This window comes from Ziziphus jujuba, chromosome 3 (assembly GCF_031755915.1).
Source record: "Ziziphus jujuba cultivar Dongzao chromosome 3, ASM3175591v1".
Taxonomy (NCBI): domain Eukaryota; kingdom Viridiplantae; phylum Streptophyta; class Magnoliopsida; order Rosales; family Rhamnaceae; genus Ziziphus; species Ziziphus jujuba.
This window is the reverse complement of record NC_083381.1, coordinates 4,810,067-4,833,965: the sequence shown is the minus strand read 5'-3', so window position 1 is coordinate 4,833,965 and position 23,899 is coordinate 4,810,067. Positions and strand designations below refer to the sequence as shown.

General features: G+C 30.8%; 1 protein-coding gene and 1 long non-coding RNA gene across 5 annotated transcripts; one reads left to right on the top strand and one right to left on the bottom strand.

The window, feature by feature from the left end:
• Positions 1 to 7,216: 7,216 nt before the first annotated feature.
• LOC107421923 (uncharacterized) lies at positions 7,217 to 14,072 on the top strand. 4 transcript variants are annotated; one of them, XR_009638290.1, is made up of 6 exons: positions 7,217 to 7,629; positions 7,736 to 7,804; positions 7,905 to 8,129; positions 8,623 to 8,684; positions 10,351 to 10,472; positions 13,217 to 14,072. It is a non-coding gene; the product is annotated as an uncharacterized LOC107421923 (long non-coding RNA). The 4 variants fall into 4 exon arrangements; XR_009638289.1 differs by lacking the exon at positions 10,351 to 10,472 and having other exon boundaries at positions 7,218 to 7,629; positions 7,954 to 8,129; XR_009638287.1 differs by lacking the exon at positions 10,351 to 10,472 and having other exon boundaries at positions 7,218 to 7,629.
• Positions 13,767 to 22,113, bottom strand: LOC107421922 (probable disease resistance protein At4g27220). Its single transcript, XM_048477764.2, has 6 exons — positions 22,027 to 22,113; positions 19,205 to 19,419; positions 18,957 to 19,090; positions 14,956 to 17,937; positions 14,224 to 14,762; positions 13,767 to 13,904 (listed from the first exon to the last, which is right to left on the bottom strand). The coding sequence occupies exons 4-6, from the start codon at positions 17,764 to 17,766 to the stop codon at positions 13,871 to 13,873; spliced, it is 3,384 nt and encodes a 1,127-aa protein (XP_048333721.2). The 5' UTR covers positions 17,767 to 17,937; positions 18,957 to 19,090; positions 19,205 to 19,419; positions 22,027 to 22,113; the 3' UTR covers positions 13,767 to 13,870.
• Between the last annotated feature and the right edge of the window lie 1,786 nt (positions 22,114 to 23,899).

The following is a 23,899-nucleotide window of genomic DNA, read 5'->3' as shown; positions in this document are numbered from 1 at the left end:
ATAGGACCATCCATAACCTATTGTGGCGTCTTTGACATATATCAAGATTTTCTAATCACAATTTGATTAAATGTCAAGATGACCATTAGAATCTGGACTTAATTTTGATCTGAGCTAATTTAATATAGGTTTAGGAGCGAGCCGACCGAAGTTCATATCAGTATTCAGTGTCCCAAGTATGGCTTAACGGAGAGGTTAAAATGAAAAACTTGTAAACGGTTGTCTTGGAGTCTCAACAGTGCCAATGTTTATAATAATCATCCTAGCCATGGAGAGGGGTGGCTTATCTATATTGTATAAAATTTGCCAATCCTCAGGTCTAGAGCATCCCACAGGATGGCCATACAACTTGCACGCTTTATAATATATAACAAATATATTATAAAACACCAGTATTGTATAATGCATCTAAAATTTATAAATCATAATTCTTAATTATCAAAATCTCATAAATACCACTGGGTTAAATACCTTCTTTCAAATCCATATAATTCACATTTTCTTTAAACCATCATCATAAATTCACCCATTCAAATATATCAATTTCTATGACAATGAAAACAATTCCACAAATATTTAAAACAATTATTTTTTTCAAATTCTCAAAATCAATTTAAATCAAAATATCATTAAAACCACATAAAATTCATATAAACACAAATATTATGCATCATAAAATCAACAATAATTTTAACAAAATTAAAACAATAATTCTTTAAAACTCCAAAAGATATATTGGCAGCAACACATATCTTAAAATTTATCATAAATTAGAAATATAAATTTAAATGGAAATTCTCTTAAATATTAAACACATAAAAATATATATATTTTTCAATAGCCCCAAAATAGCTTTTGAAGGAGGATCATTCACCTCAAGCACATGAATCAATCAAGATCCTCCACGAGATCAGTTTCACGACTCGCATGTGCACCTAAAATATCAATGTTACACAAAACCAATTAAATTAATATTTTAATCCGGTATATTACACAAGAGTACCCAAGGAAGCTAACACAAATGTTGTCCAAAATTTACAAATAATATACCAAAATGAAGCTTATGGAGCAAGTGTTACAGATTGAGTTTTACCTCTCTTAGATCGGACTTGTGATAGCCGAAATCTCATCGGAAAGGTTTCAAGCTTAATGTCCTTGGATCTCTCAATCTATTAAGAATTGGGGGAAAAAAGACCTTAGATTTGGGTTTAGGGAGGTTAAATTAGTGGGAAAGGTAGGTGGGGTGATTAGAAACTCACCGAAATTGTGTTTTTTGGTGAGCCATCATGGTCACCAAAAAGTGTCACCACTAGGGCACGTCCGTTGGCCATTGACTGTGATTTTTGTTGGGGAGGTAGATCAGAGAATGGGTGACACAATGGGACTAGTGATGTCAAAAATGGATGGCTGATTTAAGAGAAATAGCTGGTTAAAGGAAATGACATTGTTGTAGAAAAAATGCCTCGATCTAGACACGTTGCAGACAATCTGGCCTTGAAATTTGGGTGGCCAGCCAATTTTGAAGGGTGGGTGATGGTGGGTCAGCACATGTAATGGTTCAGTGGTCGAAAAATGGGCAATGATGGTTGGCCAATTTCTCTCTCCTCTTTCTCTTTCTCTCTTCTCTCTCTCCTTCTCTCCTTCTCTCTCTTCTCTTTCTTACACCTCACTTGATTTTCCACCAATTAAAACAACACCCATGGGTGCCACTGTGTACTCACAGGGTTAGCCTAGTTTTTGACCCATGGCATAGTGTCATTGAACACTGTGCACACACACAGATTGGTATACATTAAACGCTATCCCAAAAAAACTTTGTAGGTCCATAACTTTTAACCAAATGTCCAAATTAAGCGTGCCGCTAGTATATGAACTCATATTGATGGATACTTTACAAACATACATGAGCCAAAACAAAATTTTACAAAAATAAACAGTTAAACACGGCATAGCTCGGACAGTTTGGACTGCAACTTGTTTCGCTCATAACTTTCAAATCATAGCTCCATTTTCGATGTGCTACTAGTCCACGAATTTAGGTTGCCGCGTACTTCACAATGGTGCCTCAGTCAATGCAAAATTCTGTTTCGATCAAAAAGTCAAAACAGATCCCACTTGGTCAACGATGGTCAAACTCGATTAATGCGAGAAAAATTTCGGTATACCTTAAGATGGGGAGTTACATATATATATATATATATATATTATATGTAACAGTGGATGTAAAATGCAAAAAACATGAGATGTCAGTAATTAAAAGCATGGACATAAAAATACATATACCTTTTAATTTAAGCATGAACATAATTAAAAGAATTACTAAGAATCACATCTTGGATGTGACCTTTAGAGGAGAAACTAATAAAATTTGCAATCCCAAATAAAAACCAATGGGATCTATGTCTGGATGAGTGTCATATATTATCTTCTATTTCTTGACCACAAATCTCTCATGGGTTGTCATGACAACCCGCCACTTCCATTTCTTGAAGCTGCAAGTAAACAATTAGCCATAGAAAATGGGAAAAGATTCATCAATCACTACATGGATCGACAAAACACTTTCTTTATTTTCCCGAAAGATGAATTAAATGAAATTATTTTACTAACTCAAATAATCCAAGTATACAAACAATTCTTAGGTGTACATGAGTCTTTCAATCAAAGCGTTTGACAACCATAATGAAAACACGTACATGACAAAAACAACTCATCGAAATAGCTTCAAGATTCTTAAGAACATATAGTTTAGAATGCTATAATGGGAGTCATCCTAAGATAGATGACCTCTTTTGAAGTTTCAACAAAATAAAAACTCTTACCATTTGGAGTGTGGTGGCTAAATTGAGTGGTAGAGCATTACATAACGTTTGGGAAATTTGAATAAAAAAAACCCTTTACTGTCTGGAGTGCTGTGCCTAAACTAAGGACAATATTGGTGGAGTAAGAGAGTGCAGAATGCATACTCGGCCATAAGTGTGTCAGTGAGAACACTGGGCCCAAGGGGGCATATTGTAAAATCTATGAGCCGTGAAGGATGCAAGGCAAAAAGCAGGATGTTAGGCCCTAAGGAGATGTGTTATAGGCTTTGTGAGTCCTCAAGGATATGCGACAAGAAGAGACATAATCAGTGAACAACATACTAGGTGAGTTATGATGACTAGTGGCAGTTTAGTGTGAAGCTACCAAGATAAGTGTGGGTAGGTGTAAGACACTGGCAATCTAACTTACTAGCAAGACTAAATGGTGTCCAATCCCATATCACATAAATGTTGAATGGTAATTGTTCAAATATAATGATAGTCACTTTTTTTACAATCAAGGCCTTTTCACAATGATTGATTTCAGGGTTTGTAAGAATTTTTTTTAAAAAGAAAAATCCTTACCATCTGGAATGCAGTGACTAAATTGGGGATAATATAGGTGGAATAAGAGAGTGGTAGACTGTTACATATTATCCAAAGAAATTATAAACCTTCTAAAAACTCTTTTAAATTTTTGCAAAGGAATATAGAAAATAATATTGTTTGCAATGGATTACATGATAAATAGGAATATTATCATACCATTTTTATGTTATATAGAAATACTGTTGATGCCATGATAAAGCTTAATCTCATTTTTATTTGATTCACATGTTCTAGGACTTAATTAGGTCAATCTAGATTAGGAATAATTAGATTGCCTTATGTGAATTAAACCAATTATTTGAGGAATCATATTTTGATTATTTTAAAGATTAAGTGTGATTGGCAAATATCATTGTTGGAATTTGGTTCCATGCATTAAAATGAATATGAAAAAGTAGTGGGGAATCCAAAAATGTAACGTTTCTATATCATTGTTTTTCTTCTTAGTCAATTCAATTGCTTTCTTTAATTTTTAATTGCTTTAGTTTAATTTTCTTTTTTGTTTTAATTTGCCAAACAATGACAAAGACTTTAAATTTCCAAAACATAAATTTATTATTCAAAGCAATTAGAGACCTTCTAAAAACTCCTTTAAAGATTCTATGCAAATTCTGAATCATTAACTTTTAAAGTCATAAGCTTACAACATGATCATATCATTAGAACTAAAAGTACGCACCTAATTACCAATAAACAGTCCTAGAACAAGAAAAATAATTTCCTAGCAAATGATATCATCTAAATCTAAAACTTTTACAAGGTATTGTATACATGCATAAGTGACTTTGATTGAAATTTTAGATTAAAATAATAATGAAAACCTATTCAAAATTCATTAATAATTTGACACAAAATACTAAAAAATCAGGTTTTTATAAATATACATTTAATTTCCAATTTGTTTCTCTCTCACAAAAATTTAATAGTAATTGAAATTTTATAGGATAATACTAGACATACATATGTAGTCATATAAATTTTTATATCTCAAATAAAGGCCAAAAGATGGTCAAAACAAATTTAATAACTTATTAACAGAAATTGAAAAACAATGGTTCATATGGAGTTCAATCTAAAGAAAAATCATTGTGAATAAAATAAAAGGCCAAAAGAGGTCAAAATTTTACGATGTTACACTACAAAAAAAAAAAAAAAAGGAAAAAAAAAGGGAATTACTGACCGAATCTTTTGCAACCAAACTTTTTTGGTCGTTAAAGATGAACATTAGTATAATGGTCGCTAAAAATTTCATATCTCATATTGGAAAAATGGTGAGCTACCATTTTCAGCAACCAAGGATTGGTCACTAAATCTAAGCTTTCAGTGACCAATTAAATTTTGATTACTCGGGAAATCTTTCCTATGTCTTTTTTAGCAAGAAGAAGATTTTTCAGTGACCAAATATGTATTGGTCATTGAAATTAATTATCACCAACCAATATTTGGTTACTAATAGTCTAAGTAATTAAAAATGAAAATAAATATAAATGTATGAAATTAGTGACCATTCTTTGGTCACCAAAAATTTTATCTTAGTGGCCAATGAATTGGTCATTAATACTAATAATGAGTGAGCAAATGGAGTTTGGTTGCTTAAAAAGAGTTAAAGTAAATTGTTTACTAGATGAAACTTTTGGTGAGCACATAATTGTTATATATAGTTGTAATAATTAAAATAATGTAACAAAAATATGAATATAAGACCTTTTTTTTTTTTTGGAGGGGGGTAGAGTATGAATATAACACCTTAAGCCATCTAAAAGCTTTTATCATTAAAATGTTGCATGAGTGATTGAAAGGTTGATAGTTAAAATTTTTTGAAATTAAAAAAAAAAATGATGATATAGGTGTTTGACTACTAAACATGAGCAACCAAGTGATAGCATAAATAATAAAAAAAATAAAAATAAAGGATAATACCTTTTAGTGATTAAAAAAAATTGGTCTCTCTCTCTCTCTCTCTCTCTCTCTCTCTATATATATATATATATATATACACAATCCGTCTATGGTGCGGACGGTCCTCATGCGGACCACAGTATTGATGACGGTTTTTCATAGTATTGGTGACGATTTTTTAAAAAACCGTCGTTAATACTATGAAAAACCTTCACTAATATTGCGGTCCTCATGTGGACCGTCCTCACCATAGAATTTCCGTATATATACATATTTGTAATTGATACTTGTGTATTTGAATTCATATATATATATATATGTGTGTGTGTGTGTGTGTGTGTGTGTGTGTATGGGTGGAAATGTATTATCGTACATATATACATACATAAATTTATTTATCCTTTAAATATAGCTACAGATATAAACAATAATATGTATAACTTTAATAAAATAAGAACTCTCCTCCACCTTATAATAAAAGCCATATTGACATGTAGATGCTATGAGTTATCAATTAACCATGTAGACTTAGTATTTAATTATTTGCTTAAATGCTCTTCTAGAATGATTTAAATAACAATGATCATTGATGCTAATATTTAAATTTTAAATTCAACTACATTTGATATTAAAATGCCCCCATTTCTTGGTTTATAAAAGAAAAAAAAAAGTGACATTATCATGATGTACATACAAATAAAGATGTACTATTTGCCATCACTAGTAATTAGTGAGACCTATGCTGACTTGGAAAATATTAATTGATTACGTTTATTATTTTTCTTATATTATGGAAAAGTGAATTCTTATTGGTAACCTATTAAGTTACCATGTCAATATGTCACTAATGATGGGTAAAGGTAAAATAATCACATTTAATCGATTTAGTTTTTAAATGGAAAATTTTAATCAATAGGTTATTCGATAAAAAAATCAATTTTGGAATTTTGAAAACCATCTAAGTATTTTTATTCTTATTTTGAAGCAAAAAAACCATCTAAGTATTGGTTGGTCAATTTCAATTCTTCTGTTATTTTCTCATTGGTTCAGTTAATTATTAGTTTTGAAAAATCAATACAGACATTGGTTCTTTCAATTTTTAATTGGTTTCAATTTAATTAATTTTTTTTTAAATTTTCTTTGGCTTATATAAACATTCCTAACGATGGTCATCATTGATTATAAATAGCATTTTCCATATTACTACGATTTTCATTATAAAGTGAGATATTTTGTTAGGAGAGCAAACTATATAAATTTCATTAAAAAACAATTGATAATAGAGTCATTATTTTCTTATATAAATATTCTAATTTGATTTCTCTAACGCATATAATGAAAAATTATATATATATATATATACACATATATATATATATATAGAGAGAGAGAGAGAGAGAATATTTTACATTAGAGTATAAAGGATTTTTCTTTTATAGAAGAGTGAACTTATTAAAGTGATCTTATTTGTTACATGATTAAAAATTAAAATTCTTTTGAAATAAAACTTTACATATCATTGTAATCAATATTGCATGCATACATAATCAGGCATATATTAGTATATATGCCAAAAACACAAATATATACATATAAATTGTTTTCTTCGGAAACATATATATCCATACTGATTTGATATTTGCTATAAACTTGTAGTTATAGATTTTCGAAAAGTATATTTAATCACATTATGAGTATGTAATAATTTTTTATATATACGGGTTAAATTTGCTGTTGATTAATTAGATTAACCACTTTCATAGCATTAATACAATTTTAATAAATTAACAAAGTCAATTAATATTATTATCATATCGATATTATATAAAAACAAAAATTAAAATATTTATCATTATAGAATATAAAATTTTTACTTTAAAATTTGGGTCTTGGCAAATAAATAAAATTTTCATTTTGGGTTGGCGGGAAATTTGCCCCCTTCCCTTCCAGTTAAAACAACATTTTGCCCTAGCCCCATTTGAGACTCTGCAGTGCTTCGTCACTCCAACAATGTCATCCCCTGCTCTACGGCCGCATAAGAATTTCTTCCGTGTTTCTTCTCTCTCCGTCCGACGGATGATCCCGATCTAGCTGCCTCTCAGGTGTGCTTCACCTCTTTATTTCTCTCTTTTCCTTTTCCTCCTCTATTTCTCCGTCGCTTTCAATCACACAGCGACTTTCACTCTCCTCGTTTTCATCGAACTTTTCTATTTCCATCTCCTTCATATCCCCCAACACATTCTTTTTTCTTCCTCCCTCTTTACTCACACACTTTCTTTCTGATTTGGTCCCAAAACTTCGTTATCCTTCACTTGTGCAGGTAAATTTCCACGCCTTTTTTTTATTAGATCCGTTTTTGGGTTTTAGATGGTGATACTGGAATTCACATTAAGCTTTTACTAATTAGATAAAGTTGGCTTCTTTAGGCTTTCCTTTATTGTTTTCTCGATATGGATGCCACAATGCACATGTGCAAATCTGCTACTTCGCCACCTGTGAGTTCTTCTTTATGCGGTTCATTGCTTTTTCTTTGTAAAGACAGAATTTTTGCATTTGGGTTTTGGTTCTGAGGGTTCCTATAATGTTCAATTGTAGAAATTGAAATGGGTTCATTTAAAAGATTCTTTTTTTCATCCTGCAAAAGAAAAATCAACTCCCCGAACAGTTGCGCACCACCCAAATAGTTGTTCGCGTTATTAGAACTGCACATGAGATGGGGATACCTTATGTTGCTGTTCACTCCACCATAGATAAGGATGCCCTTCATGTGAAACTGGCTGATGAAGCGGTTTGCATTGGTGAAGCACCAAGCAATCAATCGTAAGTCACACTAATTCTCTGTGTTTGTTTTCTCCAATCATGGTTATCCTAGTCATTTTGCATTTTTTATTTTTATATGAATGAAAGAGAAAAAAGAAAAAACATGTCACAGATTAGTAAAGGAAATCTCCCCGATCTGTTTCTGAATCCAGTTAGTCAATAGTGTTTACATGTTTCTCTCTCTGAGAATCTTATGAAAAGGTTCTGGAGTTTACCTCAAATTCGTTAGTATTCCAACTTGGTTAAAATTTCCAGTAGTTGGAATATATTGTAAAGTGTTGGAAACATGCTTTCCAAGTTTCTAATATGGAAGAACCTCTATTTTCTCTTTTCTGTCATTATCTACTTTTATTTCCCTTCGTTATTTTGTTTCTATAGTTATATTTGTTGCCCTTCAAAGGAGTAAAAATTGTTGATTTCAACATTTCTAGTTCATGGTTCTCTATATTCATGTATTCACTCTTTGATCTGATGGCCATATCTTGTTATGCAGAACCAACCAAAAGTCTCCATGAGATTGCAAAGGTTTAACTGGTTCACATATTTTCAATGAAGGTAATGATTATTTTACCTTGTTACATTGTATTGAATTCGTTAGACAAAATTTCCCTGATATATTAGATGAACATAGAATTATTGGACTGAATTTTATCTTCTTACAAACGATTATTTATACAATTAAACCATAAAAATGATAAAACTCTCTACTTGATTATGTGCATTAGCCAGAAAACCAGAGTGACAGAGAACTCATAACAGCCTATGACAGCCATAATCCTTTTAACTTCCAAGGAAAATGATCTAACCTACAAATATAACTGACTGTGGTAATACTTGTTTAATAAAGCCTTGAAGGTATGCAATTTTGTAATGTTTGCTGGCTGTTTCCTCCATTGAGTTGAAAGTTGCTTTACTTTGATAAAAATTAATTTTATCATGTGGTTTGACAGATTAATGAATTAACATAATTGAGTGCCCAAACTATGCCATGAATCTCTAGAAGCTGAGATGTAATACCACTGACCCAAGTGGTCATGTGCCAGTTGTCTATTGAATAACTGGTGCACAAGTATGTGGTTTCCAGCTGTGTAATGTCAATCTGATATCCATAACTAGAAAATGAAGTCTATTCTAATTGTATATTCTTTCAGGACCTATTAATCATAATGAAAAGTTAATTCATAAACAAAAAAAATGGAGATGGACTATCTCTAATTAGAATAATATGTTCAAAGATGAAGATCAAAGTACCACAGATTATAAATTACCTCAAAAAACTAATTCTCTGCAATGTGTCTGCATGGTTTGCAACCACATCCCACCAACGTTTTAAAACATGTTATTGCTGTGTCTGCTCTGCAATTGAAATATCTCTTTGAACCTCTTGGTTTGAACACAATATTTCTGCATCATGATGGAATATATATTAAATATAAGTTGAGAAAAATGTGCTTGTAAATTGATCTACTATGTGTGTGAAATCTCCTCAAGGTCTTATTATGTTTTTCATGATCCTCTTATACTTAAGAAACCCAATTAGATGGGCATTTAGCTAAAGTAATTCCAAATACAAACATTACATGTCAATTTGGAAAGTGCAGTGTCTAAATTTTGGGAACTTGAAGCAGTGAAAAATAAATGACACTTTTTGCAGGATCTCTTTAGATTGAGTTACAGAGGAGAAAGCTTGCTCGTTTACCTATGTAGGGTGGATAGCTTGAGGTTGGTTTAGTAGGTTGAGAAGTCTTATGGGATGCTTATAAGACTTACTGGAGTGTTCACTGTTAGCAAGCATAAATAGAGTAGCATGAGGTTTCCCTGTCAGCTTGGCATATTTTCATGCATTATATTGGAAAGATACTGTGGTGACAAGTTATTTCAGGGAGATAAAACACTTGCTTCCCTTCCAATGACAGTTAATTTTATACCCTAAGCATCAGGATTTGTTCTGCTTTAACTGATTGTTGAATGGAATAGTATATGTGGATGGAGATACATGAATATTGTGTTCTTTTTTTTTCTTTCTTTCTTCTTCTTCTTTATATATATATATAGCATTTATAGTGGCTATATATACATATATATATATATATATCTAATTTCTTCTTCTTCTTTATATATATATATATGTATTAGGATTTCTAGTTCTGTATTGGTTTATATATATATAGCATTTAAAGATTATACATATTGTGTTGTTTAATTGCTATTTTAAACAAAGGAAGGAGATGCTGCTGAAGAAACAACACAGACAAGCTCTCCTTCTTGATAATTTCCTAAGTGTGGATGGACTTGGTCCAGGGCGCTTCCTTTGTGATAGAAAACTTGTCACCTATACATTCGGTAATAGCAACAAATATGAACATGTTCATTTTATTTTCTGCATAATTTTCTAAGTGCAATTCACTCTTTTGAGGTAGTTATTTGATCTTTATGTGGTTTGACATTTGGTTTTTGACAATAAGAGAAGTATGAAATGTGGGTGGTGGGAGAGTGCCTTCATTCATTCAACATATTGCCTTTGATTTGCTTTTAACCCCAATTCTTTTAGGGTAAAAGCTTAGTCTAATTGAGCATTTTGTCTCTACTTACATTTGTCTTTTCTTAAAAAATGGGTTACACCTTAGCTGTCTCTCCATCCGAATAGAGAATTTTCAACTGTTGAGCACTTGGGATAGCAACGTAGAGGGTTCACTCTTTCAAGTTCTTTTTATTAGGCTATATGCTTTTTCCTTTAATTGCCAAATTTTATGTTTCTTTGGATACTGACAGTTAATTGGAATTAATCAAGATTAGTTTAGATGTTGTGTGGTTGCCATACTTTTTATGAGGTTTCATTTTATGTGGATGTTTCTGCATTTCTGTTGGCACATCAACATTGTCTGAATAGATGGATGTATATTATTGGAATTCCTTTTTCTTTTATAAGTTACTGAGATTCCTTTTTCATTACTCTGGTGCCTAATTCATTGATGGTCATAGCCCAAAGTAACTTTGTAGTACCAAACCATTATTGATACGTAATTAAGCATCCTCAATGATTGTTTGCATTGTTAAGAACTTGAATTCTAAAGATTTTATTTCCATGGATGCTTGGAAATATAATGTATAAGCGTATGCACTGTTTGTGTATGTAAGTTATCATTTTCACCTTCAGCCAAAAAAAAAAAAAAAAAAAAAGTTATCATTTTTACCGCCTTGTCTTTTGTGTTACACTAATTTCTCTAAGTGCTAGTTTAATTTCTAATTGGTTGGGGTCGTTTTCAGATGATTCTCTTGGGTTATATATATATATATATATATATCTATATGCTCTACATTCATGATAATTGTATTTTGTTAAAAACATTCCATTTAGAAGGTTAGAAGGAATACAAGATCTTTAAGGGGAATGATTTGTTAAAATCTCTCTGTTCCTTATTATCGACTTATTCCAGTAGAGAAGGGTATTGACTATTCAGCCAAACCATCAGGCTTTGCTCACCTGTTGGTTGCCAACATAAAGCATTTAGAGACTAAAGTTTGGTTGCTGAATATAGAGCATTGGTGACCAATTTTTGGTGATTAAAAACATTTTTGAATATGTAAAAGACCAAAAGTGACTACTAGTATTTTCACCGACCAATCAATTTGGTCTTAAAAAGTTATTTTTCGATGACCATGTTGGTCGATAATAATTATAATATTGGTCACTTAAACCACTTTAGGCTACCAAAAGTTGATTAAATTGGTGAATTTTTCAGAGTTTTAGAGATTAAAGCATGGTCACTGAAAAATCAAAATTTGGTTGCTGAAGGTTTTAAGTTTTAGCGACCAAAGTTGTTCAGTAACTAATTATGGCTTTTAGCGACCATGCAGTGATCATTTGTTTTTTTTGTCATTGATGTTCTGTAGCCACCAAAGTCCATTTTTGGCGACCAAAAAGAGTGGTCATTGAAAGTGATTTGTTTAGTAGTGTTACAGTACATACAGCAGACATACTTATAAAAATTATTAGGTTTGTTCAAGACACAAATTTCAACTCTTAACTGATCTAATTAGGAAATAAAAATTTGCAGCAATTATACTGGATAAAATATAAGGAATGTGAAGCTAAATGTTTTTACATAAAACTTGATATACAAAGGATACCGCATATGAAATTTCAAGCCAAAATAACTTTGTTTAAATATGTTTTGAAATTAAGCTTTAAAATTTCAAAATATTGAAAACAAACCCACTTAAGTAAATAAATTTTTACAAATTCAGAGCCAAATAAAACTTTTAGATATTTAAAACAAATCTAAACAATCACATTATACCCATAAAAATTTCAGATCAGGGTTCCAACATCTAAAATTCAGTCTAATCCTAGAAATTTATTTTAAAACCCATATAAATCCTGTAAAACATCTAATCCTTTGCTGTCCTTAAAACTTCTAAAACTTCTTCTCTTTGGGCTAAGACACCCAAAGATCGATGAAAACCTCCAATAGGAAGAAAAAAACTTAATTAATTTAAACCGTTAAAGAGAAATTTCAAAAATAATCCCCTAATGAATCCTTTAAGACTGGTAGGAGGAGAAAAAACTTACATACCTTAAATTTTATAGCTAGAAATTATATTCCCACTCTAAACCTATGTATAAAGACCTATGTTTCTTAACCCTATTCCAACTTTAATAATAATTAAATTAACATAATTATGATTGCTAATTAACTCAAGTTGTAAAACAAAATAAATAGCTAATATTCATAAATAAATAAAATAGATAAACAATTAAACAATTAAATAAATACACACAATAAAAGGGACATGTTTTTTTCAAAGCTGTATATGTATATGTATGTATGCGTGTGCCATTTATTTGTATCCGTGGATATTGTAAAATGGAAAAACATGAGCAGTAAGTAATTGAAAGCATGAACATTAACATATATATGCCTTCCAATTTAAAAGTGGCGTGGAATTATTAGGAATCACATCTTCGCTGCCACCTCTAGAGTAGAAACTGACAAAATTTTCAGTCTCAGAACTTTCAATTGATAGGAATCGATGGGATATATGTCTTGGTGAATGTTATACATTATCTTCTTTTTCTTGAGCAGAAATCTCGTCTGAGTTGCAAGAAGAAATTTGCCATAGAAAATGGGAAAAGTTTCGTCAATATACTGCATCAGGGGACAGCTTTACTTGGTTTCCTAAAAGACAAATTAAACAGAATTATTTCATTGACTCAGATATGCATGGCAGTTTGTCGCAGGTGGATAAACAATTCTCAAGTGTAGATAAGTACTTTAAACAGAGCATTTGACAACCATAACCGAAACATGTGACAGAAGCAACTCATTGAAACAAAGCATTAATAAACTTTTGCCAACAACAATATTATTCCTAAGCTACTAAAGCACAAAGTCAAATTGCATCCTCTCTACATGTATATATTTTTGTTAGGAGTTTGGAAAAGTGAACAATTTCATAGAAATGCCTTTGTATTTTAGCTTAGGCAATTAGCTTAGGCAATTTCCAAAGCTTAAAATTTGTCAATCCCCCATCAACAGCTCCTGATACTTGCTCGACCGTGAATATTTCCTTAAAAAAGGCACGCTGCACCGTCAGAATTTGTAGAGCCGGTAATTTCAGAAGAGAAGCAACGGGGGATACAGTTGATTTAATGCGCATGCAAATCATATTAACTTCTGTTAGTCTGGGAAACCACTCTGCATGAGTGGATAATAGATCACACAAATACTCCTCGGCGGTCACTCCCAAGCACGCCAACTTGGGGAATGAACCCTGAAATAATGGTATTATATATGTTAACAGCTACAACAATAATCAATGTTATATATAGCATAGATGATAAATATTAGCTGAACAAACTATACATATGGCTGTGACTGCATATAGATATAAAGACTGCTTTTTATCGCATGGATTATATATAATCCGCAGTCTTTTGGAGACCGAAGAAATTTATTTATTATATATATATATATATATATAGAAAGAGAGGGAGAGAAATTATACTAGTTGCACACGATAATCAAAAACCTTACCAGAACAAGTTCTAAATAAACTATATTTATGTATATATTGTTTGTAACTAAATTACCTTTTCAATAAGAAAGAGAGGTTTAGGACTAGCAGTGGTTTGATCATGTTGATGATGGAATGTTGAATGTCGGCGGCTAAAATCTCCACTTTCTCACATTCAATAATCTCCATCCAAGTCAATGACGGCCACTTGTAAGTATGCATTCCTGGATAGAAACTCCCAAGTTGTGGTAGATATCGTAAGCAAAGTTTCTCTAATTTTGGGAACACAAACTTGATGATTTCTTCAGCACCATCATCACCTTCTTCTTTTGCGATGATTTCTTTGATGGACCTGCAATTCGTTACAGTCAGCTTCGCTAACTGCTCAAGACCTCTAGCGGCGGAGGCTGGAAAAACATATTTGAGACTCTGACATCTATCGACTCGTATTATACGCAGATTTCGACAGCTATTCAACTGTTTGTCGGCGGCTGATAATTTTGTAAGTTTGGAGGTGAATTCTGGAGGGGCAAGCTGGTCATGATCAGGCCATATGCTCGTAAGCCTATCCAGCTTTTCCATTTCTAATACCTCCAATGATTTAGGGAATTTAAACTGTACCATCCAAAATGTTATATAGTTCATCAATATTTTTATTTAATATGAAAAAAGAAAAATACCTGAACACCGTATAAAAATAAAATATAAATATAACGATAACAAGTAACCCACCTGCAATTAATTGGCTTAAACTTTTGGAAACATATATATATATATATATATATACACATACACGAACATTAATTACCTTCCAATTGAAAAGTGGTGCCGAATTATTAAGAATCTCATCTTCACTGCCACCTATAGAGGAGAAGCCAATAAACTGTGGTAGATGGGCAAGACTCAGAACTTTCAATTGACAGAACTCAGTGGGATCCATGTCTTGACGAATGAAACTCTTATCTCCTTTTTCTGCAACAAAAACCTCTTCTAAGATGTTACATTGTCTCAATTCCATTTTTTGAAGCTGCGAGAAGCAATTGACCATAGAAAATGGGAAAAGATTCTTCAACCCATTGCACCCGTGAGCACATATGGCCCCTAGTTTCCCAAAAGAGCCGATTCCTAGCTGAGGATAACATATACTTTCCACACTGGAGACATCAAATAAAAGTAGTGACTCCAATTTGGGGAAGGCAGAATGAGTATAATTGATTGATTCAATGATATGCTTCATTTCACCAGCATGACGTTGGAGGTTGAGACGTTTCAGTTGAGGAAATCCCTCACTGTCTAGTTGAGGAATACAATTACTAACTCCTTCCACCAGATCCAAGTACAAATCTTCAGATTTCTTTATAAGCATTTTAAGACTTTGATCCAATTGATCGCTTCTTGTGAGTTCGAGTCTTAGCTTGTTTGAGTTTTCATAGTCCATAATCTCCCACAAAGGAAACACGCCACCAACACTTATTCTGAATCTTTCTAACTGATCAGAGAATAAGCTTGTTGGCAAAGCGTCAGCATTCTTAACACTTACGTTCAATGTGGTCAACTGAGACAAGTGCTTTAGCTCTGAAACACTGGCATTAATTCGTCTTTCACCTGTAACTCCTTCGGCTTCCCAATTTTCAAAGCTGTACGTCATGTTCAACTCTTCTAGGCTGCTTAAATTCGATAAGACATTCGGTGGAATAATTTCAAGCTTTATGCAATAGCTCAAATCCAACAATCGTAGACAAGTCAACTGTCCTATTTCTTTGCACAATTTTCCAACTTGAGAGCCTGCCAAACTAAGAATTTGTAAACCCCGTAGCTCACTGATTTTAGCTAGGACATCATCATCATCTTCAAAGATGCAACCTTCAAGACACAATGTTTGAAGATTTGTAAGGGAAACAAAAGATGGAGGCAGTAGAAGATTACGAAAATTGGTTAAATCCAGCACTTTGAGTTCCTTCATCTCTTGAAAGAAATTTTCTGGGACTTCAAGTGACTGACCATAAATATCTACAAAAATAAACAATTTTAGCTTTGGACATTGCAACTTTGAAGGAAGACTAGCAGGGATAGAACTGCGGTAAGGTAGAGAAATCATAGTGCAATTCTCTAAAAACTCCTTATTTGGCCACTCTTTCAACTCATTTCCATGTGTTACTGATAAAACCTGACGCTCTTTCCTAGCAATGTAAAGAGCAGCATCACGAGCAAGATCATGCATTTTGGGATCTTGACCACCATCACCATCAAGCAATAAACAAGAATCTTTAAGGTAATCAACCAATGTATACAACCTATCGCGTGCTTCATCCAATGTATTGGCATTTTCAAATACACCCAAACCGAAACTATATCTCAACAGGTCTCTGAGGTAAACAGTATTTCGTACCACAAGCATTGCACATAGCAAGAGCAATGACTTTGCCTCGTCACCACGTAGCTGGTTGTAACTCCACTCTAGAATTGAGTATGCTTTTTCTTGCATTTCATTCTGCTTATCAAATTTTTTTAGGCTTTTCAAAGCAACTCTCCATGAATATATATTTTTACTTTTTAAAGAACTTGCAACCGAGATGATTAAAACCGGCAATCCTGAACATCTTTTGGCTACTTCAACAGCTATATTTCTTATAGCTGGATCTTTTACAACATTCCCTGCTTTCTTCTCAAACAAAATCCAACTTTCTTGCACATCTAAAACTTCAAGCTTAAATTCATTTTGCGTACCTGTTTCCGATAACACTTCTCGAGTTCTAGAGGTTGCTAAGATTTTACATCCCCCAACAGCTTCAAGTCCCACTTCATCCAAATCAAGTTTGTTCCAAATATCATCTAAGATTATCAAAATCTTCTTGTTTCTTGTCCTTTCTTTCAAATTAGATGCTCTTCCAGCTGTGGTTTCTTGTTCAAACTTCAAACCTAACACGTCAGCAATTTCTCCTTGAATTCTTTTTGGGTCTGGGTTCTGCGACACGGTTGCCATAGCAACCTCATCAAACAAGTGGTTTTGTTGAACAAGATCGTAAACCTGCTTGACAAGTGTGGTCTTCCCCACACCACCCAATCCATACACTCCGATAATGTTGATGTCAGGTTTCACCAAATCTTTTATGATGCTATCCATAATTGATGTCCTCGATTGAAATGCCGCAGATGTGGTAGATGTGTTCCATGTCCCTTGTGGGGGAGCACGGTATGAAATTGATTGGGTGGTGTATTTTCCACCCTCTGCCTGGAGCTTGACAACATCTTCCTTTATTTTTGTTGATTTCCTGCTTAGTTGATGACGAGGCTTCAAATTTGGACAGAACCCGTGGAGACATTTCTGGTTTGATTGGCGTTCTTCTTCAAAGAATTTCTTTGCCTTTTCAATAGTCGTGTCAGCATTTTCGAGCCACTTTTCGACATCTCCTTCGATTTTTTCATTTGTTCTAAGAGATTCATCCACTTTGTGTTGCACTCTGACTTTGAGAGAAGCTAAGTACTTAACTTGAGTTTTTAGATCTTCTATGTTACTTTTGTATTGAACTACGTGGCCCGCTTGGCGTACGATTGGTTCAAATGTATACTCAGCAATTTTTGTTGCGATCCAATTGCCAATAGTCATAACAAACTCCATAGCTTGCTGTGTAGAAACCTCTTTTTTTTTTCTTTTTTTTTTCCTTTTTTTTACTTTTTCTTTTTCTTTTTCTTTTTTCTTTTTTACTTTTTTTTTTCCCCCTCTTTTCCTTTTCCTTTTGCTGCTTTCTTTCTTTTTTTTTTTTTTTGGGGAGAATTGAACTTCTGGAGTCTGAAAACGTAAACCAAACAAAATATGAGAATGAGTTTGGAATAGTTAGTAATTACAATTTTACAAAAAGAGAAAATTTCCTAGTATTCAATTCAATATTTAGCTACTTAGCATCAAATTTGATACTTTTTGGAAAACGTATATGTGTCATGTTGCTTACATTTTTATATAGCTTTTTATAAACAAATGTAATCTTTAAAAAAAAATAATAATAAAAATAAAAAAAAAAACGTAATTTCTATTCATTTTTCGCTCCTAGTTTGCCAAAATAAATACATAGTTTAATTCTATTCTTTTCCTGTTTCATTACAAAGCACTATTTTTTTTAAAAATAGTTTCTTATTACTTATAAACCTAGTAAATATGTTAATTCATTTTTTTAAGTTTTTTTAATTTATAATTTTTTTGATTTACAATAATGATGTTCTATAATTACGGGTTCAAGTCCCACAAAATGTTTGACCCAAAAAAAAAAAAAATGCATGTTTAGTAACTATAAGTGATACTTTTCTTACAATTTTTTAACAGTAATGATGCGATTAATTTTGTAGCTAAAGTCATTATCATTTAGAGATAAAATTCAACTTTTGTCACTAGCATGCATACATACTGAATTTCATGTTTGTATTAAATCTTTTGCATTATAAATTATATAGCTGAAAACTTCTAATGTGGACTCAGGAAAAATTATCAAGTAAACTGGTGCCTAACTATCATTTAAAGCACAAGTCACACACACAACGAAAGGTGCCTAACTATCGTTTAGAGTTCAATAAAATGGTGCGCTGCCTAACTATCATAAAAAATAAATAAATAAATAAAAATCATCCATCATGAGGAACAAAGAGATCCACAAAATAATAATAATGATAATAATAATAATAGTACTACTACTACTACTAATAATAATAATAAACAAACAAACAAACAAAAAAATAAACAGATGCATGAGAGCAAAAATCATCAACTAGGAAATGCAAAATAAAAAGGAAAAAAGTTGATTGCTCGAGAAACCAAACCTGAAGCTCACTTGCAAGTCGTCAGCGTTCTGATTCTAAACAAAGTCCACGGTGACGAAGCTTCAAGAAAACGGGATAAAGTAGATCTCAAGGAGAGAATGCACGGTACACAAGAATGCACAGTGAATCAACAACTACAAACAAAAATGCATGGTACATACACAAACTCATAAATAGAAACTTAGCACAGTGAACAAAAAAAAGGAACAAAGAGATAAAATAAAATAAAAAGGGAACCTGAACCCCACCTGCAAGTTGCCGAGGTCGAATTCAGAAAAAAGCTGTTGCTGGAGCTTCAAGAAGACGGAATGGAGCAAATCTCCGGAAGAAAGAGGGAGGGAGAGAGAGAGAGAGAGAGAAGCTTAATATTTACCTTACTAATATTTTCCGACGTTTACAACCAGGTCGTTTCAAATGGGCTATAGTTCGCCTAGTGGCCGGTTGGGCTTTAGGTCTGCTTCTACTATAATGTAATTCAAGTTTTGTTAATTTCTTATAAAAGTTGCGTATGTAAATTGCATACAAACTACCTACAAGAACATTTACTTTTTTATTAAAATAATCCAATTGGTTAACATATTATTCTTTATGGGTTCAATTTGGGATGAAGGAATATCAACAAACTGCTATATTACGTTAAAGGTGTACATGTATTTTTTCAAAGGAGTTGAGGGCAATTTTTTAATTTTTTAATTTAGTTTTATTGTTTTTACTAGTGGAAGGAAGAAAAGAAAGTGAAGTACGTAATATCATAAAGAAATTAACGATACTTTGTATGTCTCTAAAATTCTTTTCCATTTTTTTTGGAGAAATGTGTTAAAAAAAAAAAAAAAACGACAAACAGTTTTATAGTTTTTCTTACATTTAGTATATTTGATCAAAAAAATTTACTAGGAAACGAATTAGGACCAAACTTGCAATTAGTTTCAGTGACGAAGTTGATTTTTGTTACTAACCATTGCTTAGTGTAAGAACTTATTCCTGTCACTAAACCATAATTTTGTGAAATAGTGACATAGCGTGGTGAATTTGTTTATTGTCACTATTCGGAGACACTGTTCAGTGATGAAATGCCATTTTGTTGTTGAAATTGTGTGTAAAAAGCATGTTGGAGTGTGTGTAAAAAGAAATTGTAACTAAAATCATTTAAAGGTGCCTGAGAATCAAAAAATGGTTAATGATATACATGAATAAAATTTAACAAATATATAGAAAAAATTTCCATGTTTGACTTTTTAACGATAGAATAAATATGATGAATATTGAAAATTAAATGTTTAAAAATAGATATATAATAACAAAAATAGATATATAATCATTTCTTCATGAAGAATCTGGAAATTTTTGAACAAATAATAAAAAAACTATATATTTGACAAGAATTTTTATTAAAAAAAACCATACAAATAATTTAAAAATATTAAATATACTAAAAGGAAAAAAGATTAAAAATTGTTATTTACAAATAATAAGAATGTAAATGTTTACAAATAAATATATAATGTAAATGTTTACAAATAAATATATAATTATTTTTTTCATAAAGAATCAGAAAAAAATTGAACGAATAATTTACCAAAAAGATATAAAAAAAATGTTATTGTGAGAGAATCTAATAATTAAATTTTAGAAATTTTCTATTGTATGTAAAACTTAAATTTTAGATGGCCGACACAAGACAAAAAGAATAAAATTATATGACCATTACATGTAACCACTAACTCAAAGTATCTTCAGAAAAATAAATAAATATATATATATATATATATATATATATGGATTATATTTCTGTAGCTACCTGCGTGCATAGAAATGAGATTTAACAACATGGGGTGAAAATAGTGTTATAATATTATGACTTACTTTTTGCTAACTAATTAATTAACTAAAATGAAATCATTTATATTCAACAAGAACGAAATCCAAACCAAATAAGATGTACAACTAGTCAATGGCGTAGCCACATTAGTGTGGGGGGGAAGGCCGCCCAAGCTTTTTAATTTTTGTTTTTATTTTAAACAAATGTATTATTGTATATAATTAAGAAAAAAATCACTTAAATCTATATTTGCTCCCCATAAATAAATAATTTATACATTATATTATTTTTTGTAAGCATTTTTATACTTACATTATAAACATTAGTAGTTAAATATGTGTAATTATAAATTAAGTGAACTGTCAAAAAGAAGTGATTATGGATAAGTACTCATATTGTTCTATTTATTACTCAATATTAATTTCCCAAAAATATATAAATAAATATTCATAAATAAATAAATATTTAATGAAAATTTTTCTTTTGCATCCTTCAATTTTGTTATTATTCACATAGACATTAGGCTTTTAAAATATTATCATTTATTTCCTTTTAGTTTTCGAAATTAATCAAAAGAGATTAATATATTAATTATTAACAATTTTTACCAGTTAATATGAATAGTTAAGGGTCCCAATTATATTTTTGTAATATTATTCGATTATAAAATATTGATTTATAACATTTTTTTGAGATATTTAACTTTTAAAATTAACCGGTAAAAATTAACAAAATTTGACAAATGGACCTGTTTTTATTGCTATAGAAAACCACAAAAAGATTAATAATAATTTTTAAAATATGTAAGATCTAAGTGAAACGATAACAAAGCTAATGCGACATAAAGGATATTTGTCCATATTTAATTTAGCTAATATCTATAGGAAATTTTGTATTTTATTTTGATTTGTCCATCTAGTGTACTCTTTTAATTTGCTAAATAAATAAAATTTCTAACTTATATTTGAATATGTATAAAAAAAACAGAACCTATCGATTTCCTAAAAGATAAAAATAAAAATTGAAAAATCGGTCCTATCAAATGATATTATTCTTAGACAATTATAAAAAATTATTTTAAAATAAAATTAAAAACTTTTTTTTATGTTGGTAAATGTTTAATTTATGGATAATAACCCTTCATAATATCTTTTAAAAATGATAAACTGTGGATTGAAAACTTAACTTGGCCCTGTTTATATTCGACTAAAGATGATAGATGAAAGAGGAGAAAGAGATGGAATTGCGTACCCAACTGATCAAGCTCGAGTGCTACCAATTGATCTCTCACTGCTTTCTTTTTTGGCTCCTTCAGCTTCTGTTATGTCTTACCTTATGTTTTAGGCCTTTTATTTATTTATATACTAACTTATTTATTATTTAAGAAAAAGAAAATTACAAACATAAATTAATAAAAAAAGCAAGGCATATCTACGCACTTTAAGAAAGGTAAAAGTGATGATGAGTGGCAAGCATGTTAATAATATACCTTTCGTAATTGAATGCATAGAAGTAAAGAATAATACTTCCTTTTCCATCCTTTTTATGGCTTAAGTAAACAACAACACTTAACATGTCAAATAAATTATTCATGATATATACCGAATGTGATGGGTTAATATTTAATTGGTTTATATTTAATTATATGCATACCTTCAAAAGTTCACTTATCTATAATTATAATAAAATATTAACATATAATAACACGTAATATAATCTTAGTAGATTTATTTGATACCTCTTATCAATATTTGAATGGAAATAGTAAATGGTGGTTGTAACAGTCATTGTAACATGTCATTTGTTAAAGTGTGAGAGTGGTAATGGATACTACACAAACTAACATCCCTTTCATGTTTTTATTTATTTATTTATTGATATTGAGCATGGGGAAATTAGATTATTATATGAAGAAACAATAACTTTTACTACTAGACTATCCCCACAATATCACATCTCTTTCATGTTCAAATGTGACAATTTATTATAATTCTAACATTGATTCATAAAACATGCATGCATCAATATCAAATCGAAATCTTATCTTTCAATTAAATTTGAAAGTCTCAATTTTTGCCACAGCACAAGTGGATACCTTTACTTTTTCATTTCATCTTGCTTGGAATCAGTCTTATTGCCTCTTGATTATTACAAACTTTAAATTTACATGAACTTCATGTAGCTACTATTATATCCACAACCCATACACAAAAATCTATAATATTTGTTAGGGAAATTCATTGCCTTCAACTGCTGTTATACATTTTTTTTTTTAAATTAATAGAAAACTTTCATTTAGACGCCTTCAGTTTTGTCCTAATTACAGATAAATTTCAGATTTTTAAAAAATTTTCATTTAGATCCCATTTATTAGTTTTTATCAATTAATTTTAACAATTAAAAGCTATAATTGTATTTTTATGGTATTATTCAATCATAAAATGTTAATTTTTAATCTTCTTTTAGTTTTTAATTGTAAAAATTGATTAAAAAAATTTGATAAACGAGTCTATTTTAATAAATATAGAAAATTACAAGGAAATTAATGATGATTTTCCAAATGTGTGGATTTAAATGTAATTATACCAGAACTAAAAGAATCTAAATAAAATTTTCCCAAAAACAATTGAGATGAGGTAATTACATTTTATCCCTTCATATTATGGTACATTTTACACCTTGCTCCCATATGACAATATCTTTTAAACTGTCCATCAAAATAGGTCAAATGCCTAACTATGACACTTTTTCTCATAAATTCGACAAAATTAACCAAGCATATTATACAAAATAAAACAAAATACAATAAGACAGTTTTGAAGAAGAGTTCCATGAGTTATATAAGTTTAATTTAATCAATATTTTTATATTAAAATGCATGATTAGACTTTATTGATAGAAAAATAATAGTTTAGAAAGCAATGTGAGATGTTTTGTTTTGTCGTATATAAGGAAAACTGGAAAAGGTAATCTGATTGAAAAGGGCAAAAATGTAATCATCCCTAATTCCTTTGCTATTAGATATTTTTTTGCTGAAACCTTTGTTACTAGATATGTGTGTGTATAAATATATATATATATATATATGCACAGTGAGCCTCTTATAGGAATGTTAATGTTGGGA